Genomic DNA, 16940 nt, shown 5'->3' with positions numbered 1-16940 from the left:
TCGCGCCGCGCCGGATGAGGCGGGGCTTGGACGGTTGACTCCTGCGGCGTCGCTTCCTGGTGGCAAGGGCACCATGGCGCTGCCCTGGCCGCAGCGCGTCGAGCTCGCGCTCTTCGTTGCCTGCTTCCTGTGCGGGGCCGTGGCGGCCGCGGCGCTGACCCGGACCCAGGTGCGGCTGCGGGGCGGGGACAGCCTTGGGTTGGGACGGACAGGCGGGGGGCTGGCCAACCCGGAGCCGGAGTCTCGTGCGGCTTTCTGGTCCTTTCCGGGTCGGCCGCGCCCGGCGCGCTGCTTCTCCGTTGTTTACCGCGGAGATGCAGCGATGCTAATCGAGCTCTGCAGCCCCGCCCGGCCAGGTTATACTTCGAAGTCGTTTCCTTGTAAAAAGGGATGAGTTCTCAGGAGCGTCTTAGAGTTCCAGACACAGTCGAGTCTGGTGGCTCCCGGTGCATAACCTTCCCCTGATTCTGGACCAGAAGTCGGCCCAGCCTTGCGAATACTCGTTAACTCAGAAACCATTTGTGCTAAGCTGTGGCGAGAAATGACGCACAGTGTAGTAGAGATGAACAGACTGTCACATGATTGCAACAGTGTGTTAAATGACAAAACGATGTAAAAAATGCCCTGTCAGGCCGTCTTGTTAATAAACATGTTGTTATGCATGGACTCATTCGATGTTTTTGAAGTAGGCACTGTTAATGCCTGTTTTACAGATTAGAAAACATCTCAGATAATAATTACTTGTTGAAGGCTACACAAGGTCTGCGTTTACTCTAGCATTTTTGCACAGAGGGGAGACCAGAACTTTTGAGGTTTCTCTGAAGCTCGTATTATATGATCACTACCTATCTCCTGATCCTTCTGGTCACTGCAGGTTTGATTCCCCAGCATGCCCTCTCCACGCCGATCTGCCTGACTCACAACCAGGAACTGACAGCGCACAAATAATTTCCTAAGGTGGCTCTGGCCTAGGTTATCCCTACCACCTGCCATGAGCCTGCATCCAGAGGCACTGACCTGAAATCCGGGTCTCAGCATTTTCTTTCCACAGGGCTCCTTCAGTGGCCGCTGCCCCCTGTATGGTGTGGCGGCCCTGAATGGCTCCTCGCTGGCCTTATCCCGTCCTTCGGCCCCATCCCTGTGCTACTTTGTGGCTGGGGTCTCTGGCCTCCTGGCTCTTTACTGCCTCCTGCTTTTGCTCTTCTGGGTCTACAGCAGCTGCATCGAAGACTCCCACAGGTGACTGCCCCACTGGGGGTCAGGGGTTAAGGTGGAAAGAGTCCCATCTCAACTACAAGGCTCTCTCTCTCCCTCCTTAGAGGCCCGATAGGGCTCCGCATTGCACTGGCCATTTCAGCTATAGCCATCTTCCTGGTACTAGTGACTGCGTGTATTCTTCGATTTGGCACCCGTTCTCTCTGCAACTCCATCATCTCCTTGAACATTACATCTAGGTAATAGGAGAGGGATGGGGGCCTGGCTAGCACTACCGATCCTCTGCAGAAGGGTCCCATAACTTCCCTTTTCATCCCCCTTCAATTGTTCTCATTGCCAAGGGCCCTGGGCACAGGTATGCTTGGGGCTTATACCCCCCCCCCAGTCCCCTTCTCATCAACTGTGTCTTTGACCTCACAGCTGCCCAGAAGCCCAGAAAATTTCATGGACACCCCCGGGAACCGCCGTGCAGTTTTACTCCAATCTACATAATGCTGAAGTGAGGCCCTGGGATATGAAAGGCCTAGGAAGATCGAGGGATACACTGGATATAAGTGTCTGTAGCCAAGGGTGCTGTGAGCAGCTGAGAAGGAGCTGTTAGGCTGTGAGCCTAACAGCCATGAAGAGTGGCGTGGGGTGGGAGGGGCTGGATTTGACGTGCTCACACTCCTGCCCTTGTCTCCCACAGATCTCTTCGTGGGTGAATCTGGTATTGTGGTGTGTGGTCTTGGTGGGCCAGGTTATGCAGTGGAAGTTGGAAGCCACCCCATACCGGCCGCTGGAGAAGGGGGACCCCGAGTGGAGCTCTGAGACAGATGCTCTCTTTGGGCCTCACCGTCCCCATTCCTGAAGAGTAACCAGACTGTTTCCTGCAGCCCTGCCCAAGTGCCTGCAATCTTCCTGCCCCCTTGCAGCCCCACTGATGCCGGAAGCCTGTTTTCCTTCCACAAGGGAAACGTGGTGACAGCCACTTCTCGTCCTGTGGCTGTTTTTGTACCAAAATATTAAATGACTTTCTTCCTTCATCTTGGTACTGAGTTCTTGGTGTTAAAAGCACTGTAGGCACGTGGGTGGGAGGAAGGAGTGAAGGTTCAACGGACAGATGAAAATTCACAGGTACCGTCAGCCTCTCCTTTGGGAGAGCCTGCGACAAACATGCCTTTATTTTCTGCTTATGACTCTCAGGCCTCCTGTGTGACCTTGGTTGTCACCGTATCCCTAAGATTAAATTGATCCCCCTCTGGGAGGGTGAGTGACCCAAGGTTTGCCCTTTACAAGCTCCGGTAGGCACCCACAGTATTGTCAAAGAGTTGCGTGTTGGGAAAGTGTCCAGACTTGTCCAAGAGGAAGTAGAAGCGCCGGCCTTTGACCTTCAGGGGTAACATGGCAGGGACTTCACCTCGGTGAGCCATGCAGGAAACCTGGTTCAGGGGAACAGTGATGTGGGTCCCCAAGCCAAACGGGGCATGAGTAGTGAGGGTCACCTGCTGCCCTCCAGCCCGCAGCATCACTGAACGCACAGAGCGGAGGGAGAAGAGAAGACCAGCACCAAGCACGAGGGTCCCTGCAGAAGAGGGAAAACTCGGGTACTTGTTTTCACTAGAAGGTCAGCCCCACCCTTCCAGCGCCCCCTAAAGAAAAATTATGAGAGTAACCTTTACTGAGCTCCTTTTTTACCCCAGAACCTTGTTAGTCATTCCAACAAATAGTGGCCACCCTCATTTTAAAGCGTTAAGTCACGTGCTCAACCGCGGAAGGGGCAGACACAACCTAGATCTGTGTAGGTGGTTCTTCCGGGGGTGCTCTGCGCTCCTAAGGGGGTGGCCCGCCTCCCGCTAACCCCCCATACTCTCCTGGTTGAGCAGGGAAGGTCGTGCCCAGCCACCCACGTTCCTGGGGCAGGAAGCCAGACCCCGCCTTACCGATGGCGCCGCAGCCGACTGCCAGGCTGTAGCGCCAGAGCGTGGAGCGTAGGTCGAAGCGGCCTCGCTCTGGGACCTCCGCAGCCGGAGGTCGGGCCAACGCGGCCACGGCCAAGGAAGCCCAAAAGACGCCCTGGCCAGCGCAGAACAGCCCGAGGACGGCGAAGAAGCGGCCCCGCTCGTGCTCGAAGAGTAGCACGTCCCGGGGCGGGGCGGCGTCGTGCAGGGCCCGGCGCGCTAGCAGGGGCCGCAGCGCGAGGCGCAGTCGCAGGCACCCCGGCCGCCAAGCCGCCATGTCCCGGTCCGGCAAGCCCTTTCCGGGGCGGGACTTCCTGCCGGCGGCCCGCCCCCGTCCAGCCCCCACCCCGGTTCCGCGCAACGAGCCCGAGCAAAGCGCCCCGCCCGCAGCCGGGAGGGCCCGGGCTCTTGGGGGAACGCGAGACAAATCCAGTACCAGGGCACAAATACAATGTCACTCTTTATCTTAAAAAGTACGGGAGGGTTCTGGGGTTAAGTACACAAAGCACCTAAGTCCTTCGGGTAGTTTAGTGTCAGCTCTACGAAGTAAGCTTCGGCTTCCCGGCACCACTGAGGCTCAATCTTCCGGAAGTCTTCCAGAAGGCAGGAGAGGAGACAGATCCAGCAGCCATTCCTTCTTGGTCACAGTCACAGTTACAAGGTGGCCTCGGGCCGGAGAGGAGGAGACAATATCCAAGGGCTATTTACAGGGGGCTTCCAGGGAATCAGAATCACTTCATGAACGCCACTTCCGGGATCTTGCCCTCAGCCTGAGGAGAAATGAAAGGTCAGCAGACAGGAAGCCTGTCCCAGCCTCTCCTTTTACTTGGCCTTCTTTAAGACCCGGAGGTCACTGTCTCTTTGCCACCATATTTTCAAACGTGGCAAACGTTACCTTGAGTTGCGTGAAGACCTGTGCAGATCTGGTGTAGTCCCAGTCGTTGTCCTGAAGGCACCTGGGGTGGGGGAGAGCCAAAATGCAGTCACTGTAACCTCTAAATGCCATCTCAAAACCCACTTTGTAGAAATACTCCCCTGATTTGCCAACAATTATATATGAATAAATCTGTCTTGGAAGTACAGCCAGAATGCTCATTTGAAGTGAGGATGGTGAGACTTCGGACATGTTACCAGAAGGGACCAGTCCCTGGAGACGGACATCATGCTTGGTAAATTAGAGGGTCAGCAGAAAAGAGGAAGACCCTCAACAAGATGGACTGACACAGTGGCTGCAACAATGGGCTCAAGCATAACAAGGATTGTGAGGATGGCGCAGGACCGGGCAGTGTTTCGTTCTGTTGTACGTGGGGTTGCTATGAGTCAGAACTGACTCTACAGCACCTAACAACGATATATATTCTTACACATTCTTGCACTATTTATAAAAATGAGAAATTGATAGAAATCCAAATACCTATCAATGGTCCATCAAATTCAAAGAAATATTAAATAGCTGTCAAGAACAAGGTAGTTTTTATACTGCCAGGAAACAAAATGTTCATGGTTTAGGTAAAAAAAACCAAACTGCAGAAGAGTATGTAAAAAGGGACTTCATTTTGGCTTTAAAACTTGTGCGAATTTATGTACAAGCAAATTTTTATGGGCCACCTTTTTTTTAAGCAACAAAAATGTTTTAGCTTTTAAAATTTCAGGCTTATTATTCACTACCATCCCTACCTCAGTTTACCCCAATGCCTACACATGCCCAGCACTCACTTCTGGGACCACTCGAGGTTCATGCCAGATTGAGTAGAGAACGCCTGCAACATTTCCTGTTGCTCTGGGGAGAGGGTGGGCACTGGACTGGAGGAAGGCGTGGGGGCAGGCATGGCGAAAGCTCTTTGGATCTCTTCTGGGCTGGCATTCCGCACGAACAGCTCATCATTTACGATACACAGCCTTGGGGACAGAAAGCACCTTAGAGATCCAGATAGACCACCTCATCCTTCCATCGTTCCCATTCCCACTGACACAACACTCAGATTTCTTGAGTACCTGCAAGGTCCCCTGCCCTCCTAGCTGTTACCTTTTATCATTTACCCCTACCTACAGACTGCAGGTTTGGAAGGATTATCTTCCACAACCCACGGACAGTTCTTAGTCCTCATTTCACAATAAACTTAGGCAGTGAACACTGTTACACCAATTTTCAGATTAGAAAACTTCCCCATAGCTGAAGGTGGTGGGGCCAGGATGAAAACCCAGACAGTCTGACTCCAGAGCCATGGCTACTCCTAATCCTGTTAGCCACCTCCTCTGACTAACCCCTGCCTTTCTGAAATTCTGCAAATATCCCCCTGAGGAGTGACTCCACCCCTAATTGCCACACTGCTGGCCATGGACCAGGACCGGTGCTCCACATCGTAAGCAGAACACTTACCCTGAATTGCTGGCGGGAACAGCAATGAACGTCCGGGTGAAGGCTCGCAAAGAATCCCGAGACTTTCCATCCACTGCAGTGGTAACAAAGCCAGTGACCCCTTAGAGTCCTTCATGCTTTATATTTACAAACAGCTTTCCGAGTCATGCTCTCATTTAATACAAAGGACCAAAGTGGGCCAGAGAGGAATGATTATGTACTGGGGGAGCAGAGATGGGGTGACGTGCCAAGGTCAGGGAGGACAATAATAGTAACAATATTATCCCACGGTGAGAGCCCTTGTGTGCCAGGCCCTGTGTCAAGCACTTCCTAAGTTACTTCTCTGACTTCCCCAGCACCACTCTGAGATGGCTCTTCCTAAGCCGCTGTAACGACTCTGGGGTGCAAAGGTAATGCAACTTGCCAAAAGACACACACAACCAAGGCTTGGATGGAAACTCATACTTACCTCACTCCAGAGACCCACCCAGGCATGTGTCATATCCCGGACAGGAAAGACAGGTGGAGGACAAGCCAAACCAAGATGGTTGACAGACACAATGTGGGGAGATCAGGGAAGAAAAGGCAACTGGGAAGCTGAGAGTGCCTAAGAAAGTCTTGCTGGGGGAAGGCCCTCTGCAAATTCAGGAAGGAATCAAAGAATTCTTACCTTCCTTGAAGACCCCACTGACGGAAAAACACAGTAACGTGCTCTACAAGAGAAGAAACGTCAACCACAGGTAGGCATTCCAGCCAGGGCCTCAGCCCCTCCCCCTCCACTTCTTAGCCACCTCAGCCCCCGATTCTGGGCTTCTGTCAGGGAAGAAACCGGTGCTTACAGTCTGGGCGCTTATGTCTACCACGAAGGAATTGATGTCATGCTGAGTTTTGGGCAACTCATTGAGGAAGGCAACAACGTTGAGGCGTGTATGCTTCAGCAGGCGGAAACGCAGGCCTGTGGACAAAGGAGAAACCAAGATCAGGGGGCTGAGTTCCATGACCCAGTCTGCACCCCTTCTCCCACCCTGCTTGGTTTACATCACACACTTACTAGGGTCTTTAAGCTTCTTCACATTCCTGCTGTCCTTGAAATACTCAGCCAAGCTGCTTCTGGAGGAAAAAAGAGGAAAGGAGGCAGTGGTCAGAGCAGTGTGGCCACTAGCAGGTGCTGGCCTAGGTCTGCTGGGAAGCCCTGTGGTCCTGGGCAGGCTCTGGGCTGGGATGCTCACCGGTTAGGATTCTGGGGGGTGACAGGAATGCTTAGGGAGCAGCAAGCCCCATCGTGGTAGGCATCCAAGAGCCCCTGCCGGTCTCCAGAGTCGTAAATCGCATAGTATCTGTGGGGAAAATAAAAGGGCAAGTCCGAGCTCCACAGTCTGGAGCCACAACCTGTTGCCATCTAGTCGATTCCGACTCACAGCAACCCTACAGGGCAGGACAGAATAGAACTGCCCCATAGGGTTTCCAAAGCTGTAAATCTTTACGGAAACTGACTGCCACACCTTTCCCCCATGGAGTGGCTGGGGGGTTCAAACTACCGACCTTTCCACTTAACCACGGCGCTGCCAGAGTTCCTTTGGAGCCAGAGAGAGACCCAAAAGCTCTCAAGAATGTGCTTGGGCTAGCCCACGTCTCCCCAGCCTCAGGGCCCTGGATACTTACTGCTGCAGGAAGTGCAGGACCAGACTCTTCAGGGTCTCTGTTCCAAAATAGCTTCCCTGGAATCAAACAGGTATTAGGAGCATGTAACCAACACTCTCCCCATTACAGGTTAGGACTCTATCCCTGCTTCTCACCTTGCAGGGAGGTAGCATCGTGGGAGCTTCAACATCAAAGGCAATTGGCGGAGGTAACTCATGGCCATCCTGGGAGGTGAAAATTGACAGCGTAAACCAGAGACAAAAGGCTGGACGAGTAAATAGATGGAAGAGCTAACAGTGGTGGGTCAGAGATCAAGTGTAAAAGACGCATGGGAAATCCACAGGCAGGACCAGTCAGGGTTTTCAACTTAGGGTCCAGGATTACTGACATACACAGCTTTTGCTTACAGGCATTCTTCTGGGAAGGGTTACCCCCTCTGTCAGATTCTCAAAAGGGTCTACGTCCCCAAAGTAACGGTCACACAAAAGCATCTTAGGCAAGACCTCGGCTGTGGGAGATGCCACGGTTGTCAGAAGAGAACTGAAAACGTTACCGACTTACCAGGCGTAATAACTTGGGGAATCGTTCGCGAATGGCGCTGTCAAGAACGGGACAGAAGTGAGAGATGCTTCAGAGCCACCATGCCTCCTGGGCTGCTCTAGGAGCAAATACACCAACACCCGAGGGACAGCCCATCCCACCCTGCTCACCCCACACACCTCCCTAGCCTCTGAGCTCAGGGGGAAATGGCCCTTGAGCTCCTACCCCACCCTGCCCGGGGCACCCAGAAACAGACTGCCTTGAAGGCTGACGCTCTCTCTCTCTGCCTGACCCCGAGTGCCACAGGAGCAGCACCCCCAGCCCAGGCTTTAAGCCCAGGCCCTCCTTCCCCTCCCTGCCCCCCTTACCTTCCACCTACTCACCTGTGCAGCCCCGGGAGGAGGGAATGGGGTGGGAGCCCGGGGGGCTCCGCTGCCTCACCAGGTGTCCATCAGTTCTGCCAGGTCTGGCCTTGGCCAAAACCAGGACACACCACAGGGATGGCACAAGATGTTGGGGCAGGGAGATGAGCAAGGCAGGGCTCAGGAAAAGGGAAGGCAAAAGAAGAAGAGAAAGAAGGAAAAGAGAACTAGAAAAAAGGTAGGATGGGGCAGGAGTAAGGGAGAGATGGGGAAATACAGGGAAGTAGAGAGAAAAGAGAAAGAGAAAGCAGAGAAAAGCGAAAGAACTACGAGGCAAGGAGGCATTGAGAAAAAAGAGGAAACACAGGGAAAAGGCAACCTGCCACAGCCCTTTCCTTCAGCTGCCCCTTTCCCGCGGTCCAAGGGAGAAACAGGAAACAAATGCTCGCTGTAGTGCGTGGGCAGCTGCTTTTGGCCAGGTCTCTGTCTGCTACCTGGGTCCCGCTCTGAGCTGGGCGTGGGAAACGAAGCAGCCATGGAGGCAGGAGACCTCCCTCAGAAGGTGTGAGGGCTTAAGCCCCTGCAAAGTTGGGGGGGTAAGGGTCTGTGCCCCACCTCTGTTGGCCCCCAAGTTCTCTCCTGATGGCCCCTCTGCGACTGTGCCTGTCTTAGGTTGTTCCTTCCCTGAGGAATCTTACCCGTCTCTGGCTAACCAGCCATCCTCCGGGGCCAAGCAGGGTGACATGAGGTGTCATGTGAGGGAGGGGCGGTGCCCCCCGCAAGCATCAGTTCTGTCTCCTTTAGTAGCCTATGCCCCCATGGCCTCCACGCCCAGCAGCTGCCTTAGGATTCCCTCGCCTACTGGCGGGGCCCCGGCTCTGGTCACAGGTTTGGGGAACCCAGGTTTATTCTCCAAGGAGGGCCCAGCTCATAGCATTGGGCAAGAGACAGAGTGCATGGCACCAGCCCCCAGGAGGCCTCAACCTCAAACTGGCCAGGAAAGCCCAGGCAACAGCCTTGGGTATGCAGACAGGAGAAGGGGGTCCCTCTTGGCGCAAGGGCAAGAGGGGCCATCACAGGAGGGAAGGCCCAGCTCAGCAGGAAGTCCCAGTAGGGAGGGCTTTCTCGGCCCAGGGATACCAGGCTCTTGGCACAAGGCAACCCCGTGTATGGGGCATGTACAAGACACCCCTTGGCACATGGCAGGAAAGAGAGGTGCCATCATCTTGGAACAATAGGGTAGGGAGATTCTAGAAAAGGCTGTATGCAGGAAGGAAGAAGAAAGGCCATAGAACCAGGCAAATGGATAGGCAGGTGAGAAGGAAGGAAAGGAGACCTGGGGGCAAAGCTGGGAGACATGGGCAGGGAGGAGTATGTGATCCTCCCAAAGGACAGGTAGTTCCAGCTCAGGGCTGCACATCTCCTGCAGATGGGCACTGGTCAGGGCATGGTAACTCAGCCTCCCGGGGGATGAAGGTCCCCAGGAGGGGAGACAGAGGCTACAACTGACCTGATGTAGGTGGACTGGTCTCGGAAGGTGTCACACAAGGGGTTTCTGTCAAGCCACAGCTCTTCTAGCTTCAGCCCTTTTATCTTGTCCAACTCCCGCTCGGACTTCAACTGCAGACGATGGGAAGGAAAAGGAGAAGAGACTGGTAAAGAGACCAGTGAATCCCTACACCCCAAGTCCCTACACTCATCTCTAAGTCCCCTCTTTTGCCTCTCACCATCACCAGGCAAACCCTCCCGACCCTTTTCCCACCTCAATAAAAGCACGACCAGGATCTCAATTCTCACACCTCATTTCCAGAGAGGTTTAGGATCTTCAGGTTGGGTGCCTTCTGCACTATGCTGGACAGATCATCCAGCCGGTATAGCTTGTTGTTGCTCAAGTTCAAAGACAATAGCTGTGAGGAGGGAAGAGTTTAAAGGAAGTGCCACCAGTGTGGGGATTGAGACTAATCTGTCCCCCTCACCCCAGCCTACTTCCTTAAGCTGAATACTGAGCCAAAGGCCTTACCTCAGGGATGTTTTCTTCAATGATTCGCAGGGAAGCCGCCATACAGCTTCTACGATTCAGAACAACATCAATGTTCTGGGCCACTAAATCTTCGGGAAGCAGAAAGGAAGGAAATGTCACTCTCAAAGGGCTCGTCCAGGCCAGCATCAGCACCAAACGTTCTCCAACCTTCCCTCCCTGAGAGATCCCCTCTGCCTCCACCTAGCTGGCAATTACTGGTATCAACAATACCTGGGTCGGTACGGAGGCCCTTGAGGTCTAGTGCTTGCTGGGAGCCATCATATCTTTTGCTCATGATCAGCTACAGAGAAAGAAAACGGGTTCAGCGGTGATTGGGGATGTGTATGGGGATGGAATGGAAACACACTGCTTGAGCCTGCCTCACCTTTAGCTGCTCTACTTGTTCTGGCTTCAGCTCATTCTGCACAGTTTGGGGTGGAGCAGAGGGGTTGATGATGATTGATATCTGCAGGGAAGAAACAAAGTGCAGAGTAAACCCCAGGTCTAAGCCCCAATGCTAAGACCCAGTCCCTGCCCTGCGCACCAGGTTCCCACACCCTGTCAAGCCAGGGCCCTCTATACACACCCTTCGGTTCTCCCGGTCCACAATCTTATAGTTGACAGCCTTGAGTGCAGAGGCGGTGCTGGCGTCCTCAACAAAAAACTGGGCCCGTGTGTTCTCATAGTGAAACTGTTAAGAAGAGAAAACAAGAGCATTAGACTTCGAGCCCAGAGCCTTGCCCAGCTGGGCCCTCCGCCGTCCCAGGTGCCCCACCAGCCTGACACTGAGGCCTTAGCTTACCTCGATGGGAGTGAAGGGGACACTGCACTTGCTCTGAATCAAGCTCAGCAGCCATGCCTTGTCATATTTTCTGCCATAAGGAATCTAGAAATGAAAGAAAGAAAAAAGAAGGGAACATATATAACTCCGGTGGAAGAGCATACCCAACCTAGTGTTCTTTTCAAACCTTCTGCCAAGCTTTCAAAAGATTTTCTAAAGAGAGAACTAGACATGAATCCCTTAACCTCTTTCCCGTCCACTTAAACGTACTATGCTACAAAAGAATAAAAATTTCTGGTTTTAAAAGCTCCAAGATATCATTTATACCTTGCCTGCCCCTCTGAGAACTCCAGGGATACCAATCGAGATAGCCAGGAGTTTCTCTATCTCCCAGCCAGTTACCATGTTTCCCTGTAGATGGCGTCCCCATCCTCCTCATCTTGCCTGCCCCCTTCTACTCCCCTTCTCTAGACCTACTCTTTGGTGTTCTACGATACTGATTCTTAGGCAAAAAGGATAAACACCTGACTGTAGGGTAAAGAACCAAAAAAACAGATTTTGTGAAATAAACAGGAAATGCTTTCAATGTGTGCCCAGCCCCCGTCTCCCCTACACCACCTACTTTTTTTCTAAGGTACTCACTGTAATCTTGAACCAGTTCTTTGAGGTCCCATCCTGGCTAGTGCCAGCCCCGCCCCTCTCTGGAGGAGCTCTGTCTCTTCGCACAGTGACGTGGATGCGGCCTCGATCGTGCCAGTTATCACCGCGACGGTTGGGACGGGCAGCATAGGGGTTGCTGTGAGGAAGAAGAGAAAAAAAAAAAAAGCCCATAAATGCTAGAAAAGTCTTCTCAAAGACCTCCACACTGTTATTATGGCTACGGCTGAGACTGTTCACCCATTAAGCTGATCCTGGCATTTCTCATCCTTCGCGGTGGGAAAGAGAGGTTGCATGGACAGTAAGAGAACTGTATAATCTAGTGGGTCACTAAATTTAAGCCAGACCAACTGGTTACTTACTATCGTACTCGGGGACCATCCTGGGCATCAATCATTGCCACATCTCCATCATCTTCCCCAAGGCGGGCAGATCGACTACCAGAGCCGCCTCTTCCAGATCGACGGTTCCCCTCACCATAATTCCACCGGAAAGGACCCCGGCCTTTCCTTCTTCGAGGTAAATTAACACGGTCATCGTGCTCTGGAATTGGAAACAGGAATACAAATTAGAAAACACATCACTAGTTCAGGTACCCTGGTGTGGCAACCACAGTATTTATCACCCTGCACTAATGGACAAGACACATACTAACAACAGATGCCACCTCCATGCAAATGCCTCTGCCCATCTAGAGAAAAGAACCCTTTCTGAGAGAGGCATCTTCAGGGAAAAATTCTTGGAAAACTGTGTTTAAAAAAAAACCAACCAAACTCGTTGCCATAGAGTCTATTCCGACTCATAGCGACCCTATAGGACAGAGTAGAACTGCCCCACAGGGATTCCAAGGCTGTACATCTTTATAGGAGCAGACTGCCACATCTTTCTCCAATGGAGCAACTGATAGGTTCAAACTGCCAACCTTTTGGTTAGCAGCTGAGCGCTTTAACCACTGTGCCACCAGGGAAAACTCTGTAGGACTTTTGAAAAAGGAAGCAGAATTTGGACTACGTAGAGGAGAAGCAGATGTGGAAATGTGGGTAACCCAAAAGTTTAAGTGGACACAAATCAGACCCCTGAAGTCACCTGAAGTTTCTGCTTTCTCTCAGCCTCCCAAATCTACTCAACGTCACCTGGCTTCTCTTACATCTCCTAACCTAAAGAATCACAAAGACTACATCAGCTTTCAGTAAACTGTATTTCTGCCAAATGTCAACCCCAAATATGACCAATTTAAGGGCCACCTAAAAAAATTTCCCTGCTCTCCGGAGAAAAGTGGAGTGCAGAACTCAAATACTAGTAAAAAGACCAGACTTAATGGTCTGAGACTGGAGGAACCCCAGAAAGCATGGCCCCCAGACTCTCTGTCAACCCAGAACTAAAACAATTCCTGAGGCCAACTCTTCAGACAAAGATTAGACTGGACTGTGGGACATAAAAGGATACTCGTGAAGAATGGGCTTCTTAGCTCAAGTAGATACATGAGACCAAATGGGCAGCTCCTGTCCGCAGGTGAGATGAGAAGGCAGAGAGGGTCAGGAGCTGGTTGAATGGACTTGGGAAATCTGGGGTGGAAAGGAGGAATGTGCTGTCACAGTATAGGGAGAGTAACTAGGGTCACATAACAATGTATGTATAAATTTTTGTATGAGAAACTAACCTGAATTGTAAACTTTCACTCAAAGTACAATAAAAAATAAAAAATTTTCCTTCTCTCTAACCGCCACTCTTAAGTTTTCTGAATAAGCTCTCCATTTCCTCTGCCTGAAATGCCTTTAACTCAGGAAACAACTCCTAGACTCAGGCTCTAGCGGCGGCTCCAGGCTATAACAGATGCTTAACAAAGGAGCCTAGAATGTACTCCAGGAATATGATTCTCTGAATCCAGATGTGTAGGAACAGCTTTTAAGAAAAGCTCCATCCACTATTACAAGAACTCAAGAAAAGGTTTAAACACAGAAGAAAACATTCTTTGATGGTTATGACAGTGGGGAGGGAGGGAGAGGGTTATTCACTAGCTAGACAGCAGACAAGAATTATCTTAGGCGAAGGAAAGGACAGCACACAGTACAGGGGAAGTCAGCACAACTGGACTAAACCAAAGCTAAGAAGTTTCCTGAATACAACCAGACACTTCGAAGGACAGAGTAGCAGGGGCGGAGGTCTGGGGACCATGCTTTCAGGGGACATCTAGGTCAACTGCATAACAATGTTTACTAAGAAAATGTTTTGCATCCTACTTTGGTGAGTGGCGTCTGGGGTCTTAAAAGCTAGTGAGCGGCCATCTAACATGCATCAATTGGTCCCAACCCACCTGGAGTAAAGGAGAATGAAGAACACCAAAGTCACAAGAAAAATTATTAGCCAAAAGACAGAAAGGGCCACATAAACCTAAGACTGCACTAGTCTGAGACCAGAAGCATTAGCCTGAGACCAGAAGAAGTAGGTGGTGCCTGACTACCATCATGATTGCCCTGACAGGGAACACAACAGACAGTCTCTGATGGAGCAGGAGAAAAGTGGCGCGCAGAACTCAAATTCTAGTAAAAAGACCAGACTTAATGGTCTGACTGAGACTGGAGGAACCCCAGAAAGCATGGCTACCGGACTCTCTGTCAACCCAGCACTAAAACCATTCCGGAAGCCAACTCTTCAGACGAAGATTAGACTAAACTATGGGACATGATACTTGTGAAGAGTGTGCTTCTTAGCTCAAGTTGATACATGAGACTAAATGGGCAGCTCCTGTCCGGAGATGAGATGAAACAGCAGAGAGGGTCAGGAGCTGGTTGAATGGACATGGGATATCAGTGGTGGAAAGGAAGAGTGTGCTGTCACAGTATAGGGAGAGCAAATAGGGTCACAAAACAATGTATGTATAAATTTTTGTATGAGAAACTAACTTGAATCGTAAAACTTTCACTTAAAGTACAACAATAAAATAAAAGGTCCACGACTCCCCAAAGAGTCTGCCTAATGCCTAGTACCCTGCAACCAATGAACCTCAACAAAGGACCCAGGGGATAAGAAAAAAAAAAAGAATAACGACAGCAACTAATGTTCACTGAGCGCTTTCTCCACCGCCAGGCATTATGCTCCAGGAACTTGATTTGAATGATCTCATTTAAACAAACACACACCCCCCTTAAGAAGTAGGTACTATTATTACCTTATTATGGGGATGGAAGATGAGGCCTGAGAGTTTAATTAACTCACTGACGCTCGAAGCAGCCAAATCAGGATTCAAACCTCGGCTGTCATTCCCTCCTAACCACTGTTGTTGGTTGTTAGGTGCCCTGGAGTCGGTTCCGACTCATAGCGACCCTACGTACAACAGAACAAAACACTGCCTGGTCCTGCGCCGACCTCAAACTTGAGCTTATATGTGCTATGTTTGAGCCCACTGTTGCAGCCATTGTGTCAGTCCACCTCGGTGAAGGTCTTCCTCTTTTTCCCTGAACCTCTAATTTACCAAACATGATGTTCTTCTCCAGGGACTGATCCCTCCTGATAACATGTCCAAAGTAAATGAGATGAAGTCTCGCCATCCCTGCTTCTAATGAGCCGTCTGGCTGTACTTCTTCCAAGACAGATTTGCTCATTCTTCCGGCAGTCTATGGTATATTCAATATTCTTCGCCAACACCCTAATTCAAATCCATCAATTCTTCGGTCTTTCTTATTCATTGTCCAGCTTTCGCATACATTTGAGGCGACTGAAAATACCATGGCTTGGATCAAGCGCACCTTAGTCCTCAAAGTGACATCTTTGCTTTTTAATACTTTAAAAGGTCTTTTGCAAGCAGATCTGCCCAACGCAGTACGTCGTTTTGGATTCCTAACCACTATACTGGACTAAACCCAGGCAGATCAGAACATCGAGGTGGTATGTAGGAGGTCTATAATATTAAGCCCAAACCGCAGGAAGGGGTACAAGACCGACCGCACGCGGCAGAAAATAGGACAACAGGGGAGCCCAGGTACAGACACCGAATCACATTAAAGTCTGGCCGCCAAAGTGAACTGACAGGTATCAACCACCCACAAAGTTCAAAGGATTCCTGTCACCCCACGCCGACCCACCCGCTTTGAGACGCAGGTCCTCACGCCAGGATTCCCGAGTCAACAACCCCGGCGCCGACCCTCGAGTCTGGCTGGGGCCTCCCGGTGCCGCCGCACCCCCGGCCCGCCCACCTGTCCCGCGCCCTTTCCCGCGAACGCCGAGCCCCTCGCGGCCTCATCCCCCGGGGTTGCGGCCTAGGCCGGCGCCGCCCACCCCGGCCCCGGATCGCCCCTCTCCGCCGCCCGAAGACCGGCACTGACCGTTGTACGACTTCCCCTCGTCCGCCATGGCACAGCGAGAAGTAGGGACGCTCAGGCGCGGGCCTCGACGCAGCCAAACGTCAGAATGCCCGGGAGCCCAGGCCGAAGCGTTTCTACTCCCGGCGCCGCCGCTTTTACCCACAGAGGCACGTCGCACGCCGCCGACGTCCCCAGGTGGTGGGCGGGGCCGCCGGGAATGAGCGCAGCGCGCGGCGCGCGCGCACTCGGCGGGATACCGCCTGGGGGAGGGGCTTGCTCCACGGACTGAGCTTTCCGAGCACTGAAGCCCAGGCCAATTCACCCTGGCACCTTCTTCAAACGTCCGCTGAGGATCCGCCGGCACTTCCAGAGGAGGAGCGGGTTAACCAATAAGCACGGTACGCACGGGTTTGTGATTACTTACTAATCTGTAGTGCACAATTTCATCTGGGTTTCATGTCAAACCCAGGTGAAACTGTGCACTACAGATTAGTAAATAAGCACACTTAAGCCCGTACGTATCTTGCTTACTGCGTAATCCGTCCCTGCTCCAGAGTTAGCGCTGGAGCGGCGAACAGACCAATGGCCTCGAGGATGCTCCAGCCCAGAACTCCGAGAGGAATGGGTAAGAAGGCCCGTGCGAAGGGCTTCCGAGGAATCAGAGACCCGACCCCCGAGCGGGAGTGATCGCTCACCGGCACCTAGCGGGATCCAGACCTGTTGAAAAAGTCCTAGCTCATCCCCTTACCAGCACCGGACCTTGAGCCTCGCTTTTCTCACCCATAAAATGTTAATAACCACGAAATTAAACACTAGAATCTAATGAGAACACTAGAATGAATGACAACAGGTACCATGGCTTAATCCATGCTTTTTTCCTCCAGCTCCTAGCCCAGTTCCATGCCTGGCACACAGCAGGAACTCAACAAGTATTTGTGAAGTGATTTCTGTTCTAAGCATTCCTCTCCTGGAAGACTTACCCAGTCAAATGAGGCTGCACGTATGCCAGGCTTTCGGCGAGCACTTCTTCACAAATGTCCCCACCGTGTGCTGTGCTAGACCCACATCATGCGTCAACTGGGCAGACAACGAAGGTGCAAGACCACTTGAAGAGAGGCCAAAGT

The 16940-nt window shown here is 51.9% G+C and overlaps 3 protein-coding genes across 5 annotated transcripts; 1 reads left to right on the top strand and 2 right to left on the bottom strand.

Moving 5' to 3' along the window:
* The first annotated feature begins 49 nt into the window (after positions 1 to 49).
* TMEM179B (transmembrane protein 179B) lies at positions 50 to 2240 on the top strand. Its single transcript, XM_004383936.3, has 5 exons — positions 50 to 169; positions 1052 to 1239; positions 1320 to 1454; positions 1636 to 1714; positions 1904 to 2240. Exons 1-5 carry the CDS (start codon positions 74 to 76, stop codon positions 2063 to 2065), a joined length of 660 nt encoding a protein of 219 aa, XP_004383993.1. The 5' UTR covers positions 50 to 73; the 3' UTR covers positions 2066 to 2240.
* A 149-nt stretch (positions 2241 to 2389) lies between these two features.
* TMEM223 (transmembrane protein 223) lies at positions 2390 to 3432 on the bottom strand. Its single transcript, XM_004383935.3, has 2 exons — positions 3138 to 3432; positions 2390 to 2779 (listed from the first exon to the last, which is right to left on the bottom strand). The coding sequence occupies exons 1-2, from the start codon at positions 3430 to 3432 to the stop codon at positions 2487 to 2489; spliced, it is 588 nt and encodes a 195-aa protein (XP_004383992.1). The 3' UTR covers positions 2390 to 2486.
* A 170-nt stretch (positions 3433 to 3602) lies between these two features.
* Positions 3603 to 15992, bottom strand: NXF1 (nuclear RNA export factor 1). Of its 3 annotated transcripts, none has more exons than XM_004383830.2 (21): positions 15838 to 15992; positions 11878 to 12058; positions 11501 to 11654; positions 10880 to 10963; positions 10664 to 10768; positions 10463 to 10543; positions 10309 to 10378; positions 10078 to 10166; positions 9857 to 9964; positions 9568 to 9677; positions 7717 to 7753; positions 7311 to 7379; positions 7177 to 7232; positions 6744 to 6851; positions 6566 to 6624; positions 6354 to 6469; positions 6185 to 6227; positions 5536 to 5608; positions 4872 to 5054; positions 4051 to 4111; positions 3603 to 3925 (listed from the first exon to the last, which is right to left on the bottom strand). In XM_004383830.2, the coding sequence occupies exons 1-21, from the start codon at positions 15863 to 15865 to the stop codon at positions 3887 to 3889; spliced, it is 1854 nt and encodes a 617-aa protein (XP_004383887.1). In that variant the 5' UTR covers positions 15866 to 15992; the 3' UTR covers positions 3603 to 3886. The 3 variants fall into 3 exon arrangements, with proteins under 3 accessions (XP_004383887.1, XP_023594012.1, XP_023594013.1); XM_023738244.1 differs by having other exon boundaries at positions 3615 to 3925; positions 6566 to 6621; positions 15838 to 15975; XM_023738245.1 differs by lacking the exons at positions 4872 to 5054; positions 5536 to 5608 and having other exon boundaries at positions 3615 to 3925; positions 15838 to 15975.
* Between the last annotated feature and the right edge of the window lie 948 nt (positions 15993 to 16940).

This window comes from Trichechus manatus, unplaced genomic scaffold (genome assembly GCF_000243295.1).
Source record: "Trichechus manatus latirostris isolate Lorelei unplaced genomic scaffold, TriManLat1.0 scaffold00113, whole genome shotgun sequence".
NCBI classification, from domain to species: Eukaryota; Metazoa; Chordata; class Mammalia; order Sirenia; family Trichechidae; genus Trichechus; species Trichechus manatus.
The sequence above is the reverse complement of the archived record's forward strand: the minus strand, read 5'-3'. Positions and strand labels throughout refer to the sequence as shown.

Excerpts from the sequence above, each read along its gene's own strand:
- TMEM179B (XM_004383936.3), top strand. The coding sequence starts at position 74 with ATGGCGCTGCCCTGGCCGCAGCGCGTCGAGCTCGCGCTCTTCGTTGCC. Across the intron at positions 1,455-1,635 it reads TCCTTGAACATTACATCTAG|CTGCCCAGAAGCCCAGAAAA; the intron begins GTAATAGGAGAG and ends TTGACCTCACAG. Across the intron at positions 1,715-1,903 it reads CCAATCTACATAATGCTGAA|ATCTCTTCGTGGGTGAATCT; the intron begins GTGAGGCCCTGG and ends TGTCTCCCACAG.
- TMEM223 (XM_004383935.3), bottom strand. The coding sequence starts at position 3,432 with ATGGCGGCTTGGCGGCCGGGGTGCCTGCGACTGCGCCTCGCGCTGCGG. Across the intron at positions 2,780-3,137 it reads AGTCGGCTGCGGCGCCATCG|GGACCCTCGTGCTTGGTGCT; the intron begins GTAAGGCGGGGT and ends CCTCTTCTGCAG.
- NXF1 (XM_004383830.2), bottom strand. The coding sequence starts at position 15,865 with ATGGCGGACGAGGGGAAGTCGTACAACG. Across the intron at positions 9,678-9,856 it reads TAAACCTCTCTGGAAATGAG|TTGAAGTCCGAGCGGGAGTT; the intron begins GTGTGAGAATTG and ends CATCGTCTGCAG. Across the intron at positions 4,112-4,871 it reads AACCTCGAGTGGTCCCAGAA|GTGCCTTCAGGACAACGACT; the intron begins GTGAGTGCTGGG and ends CCCCCACCCCAG.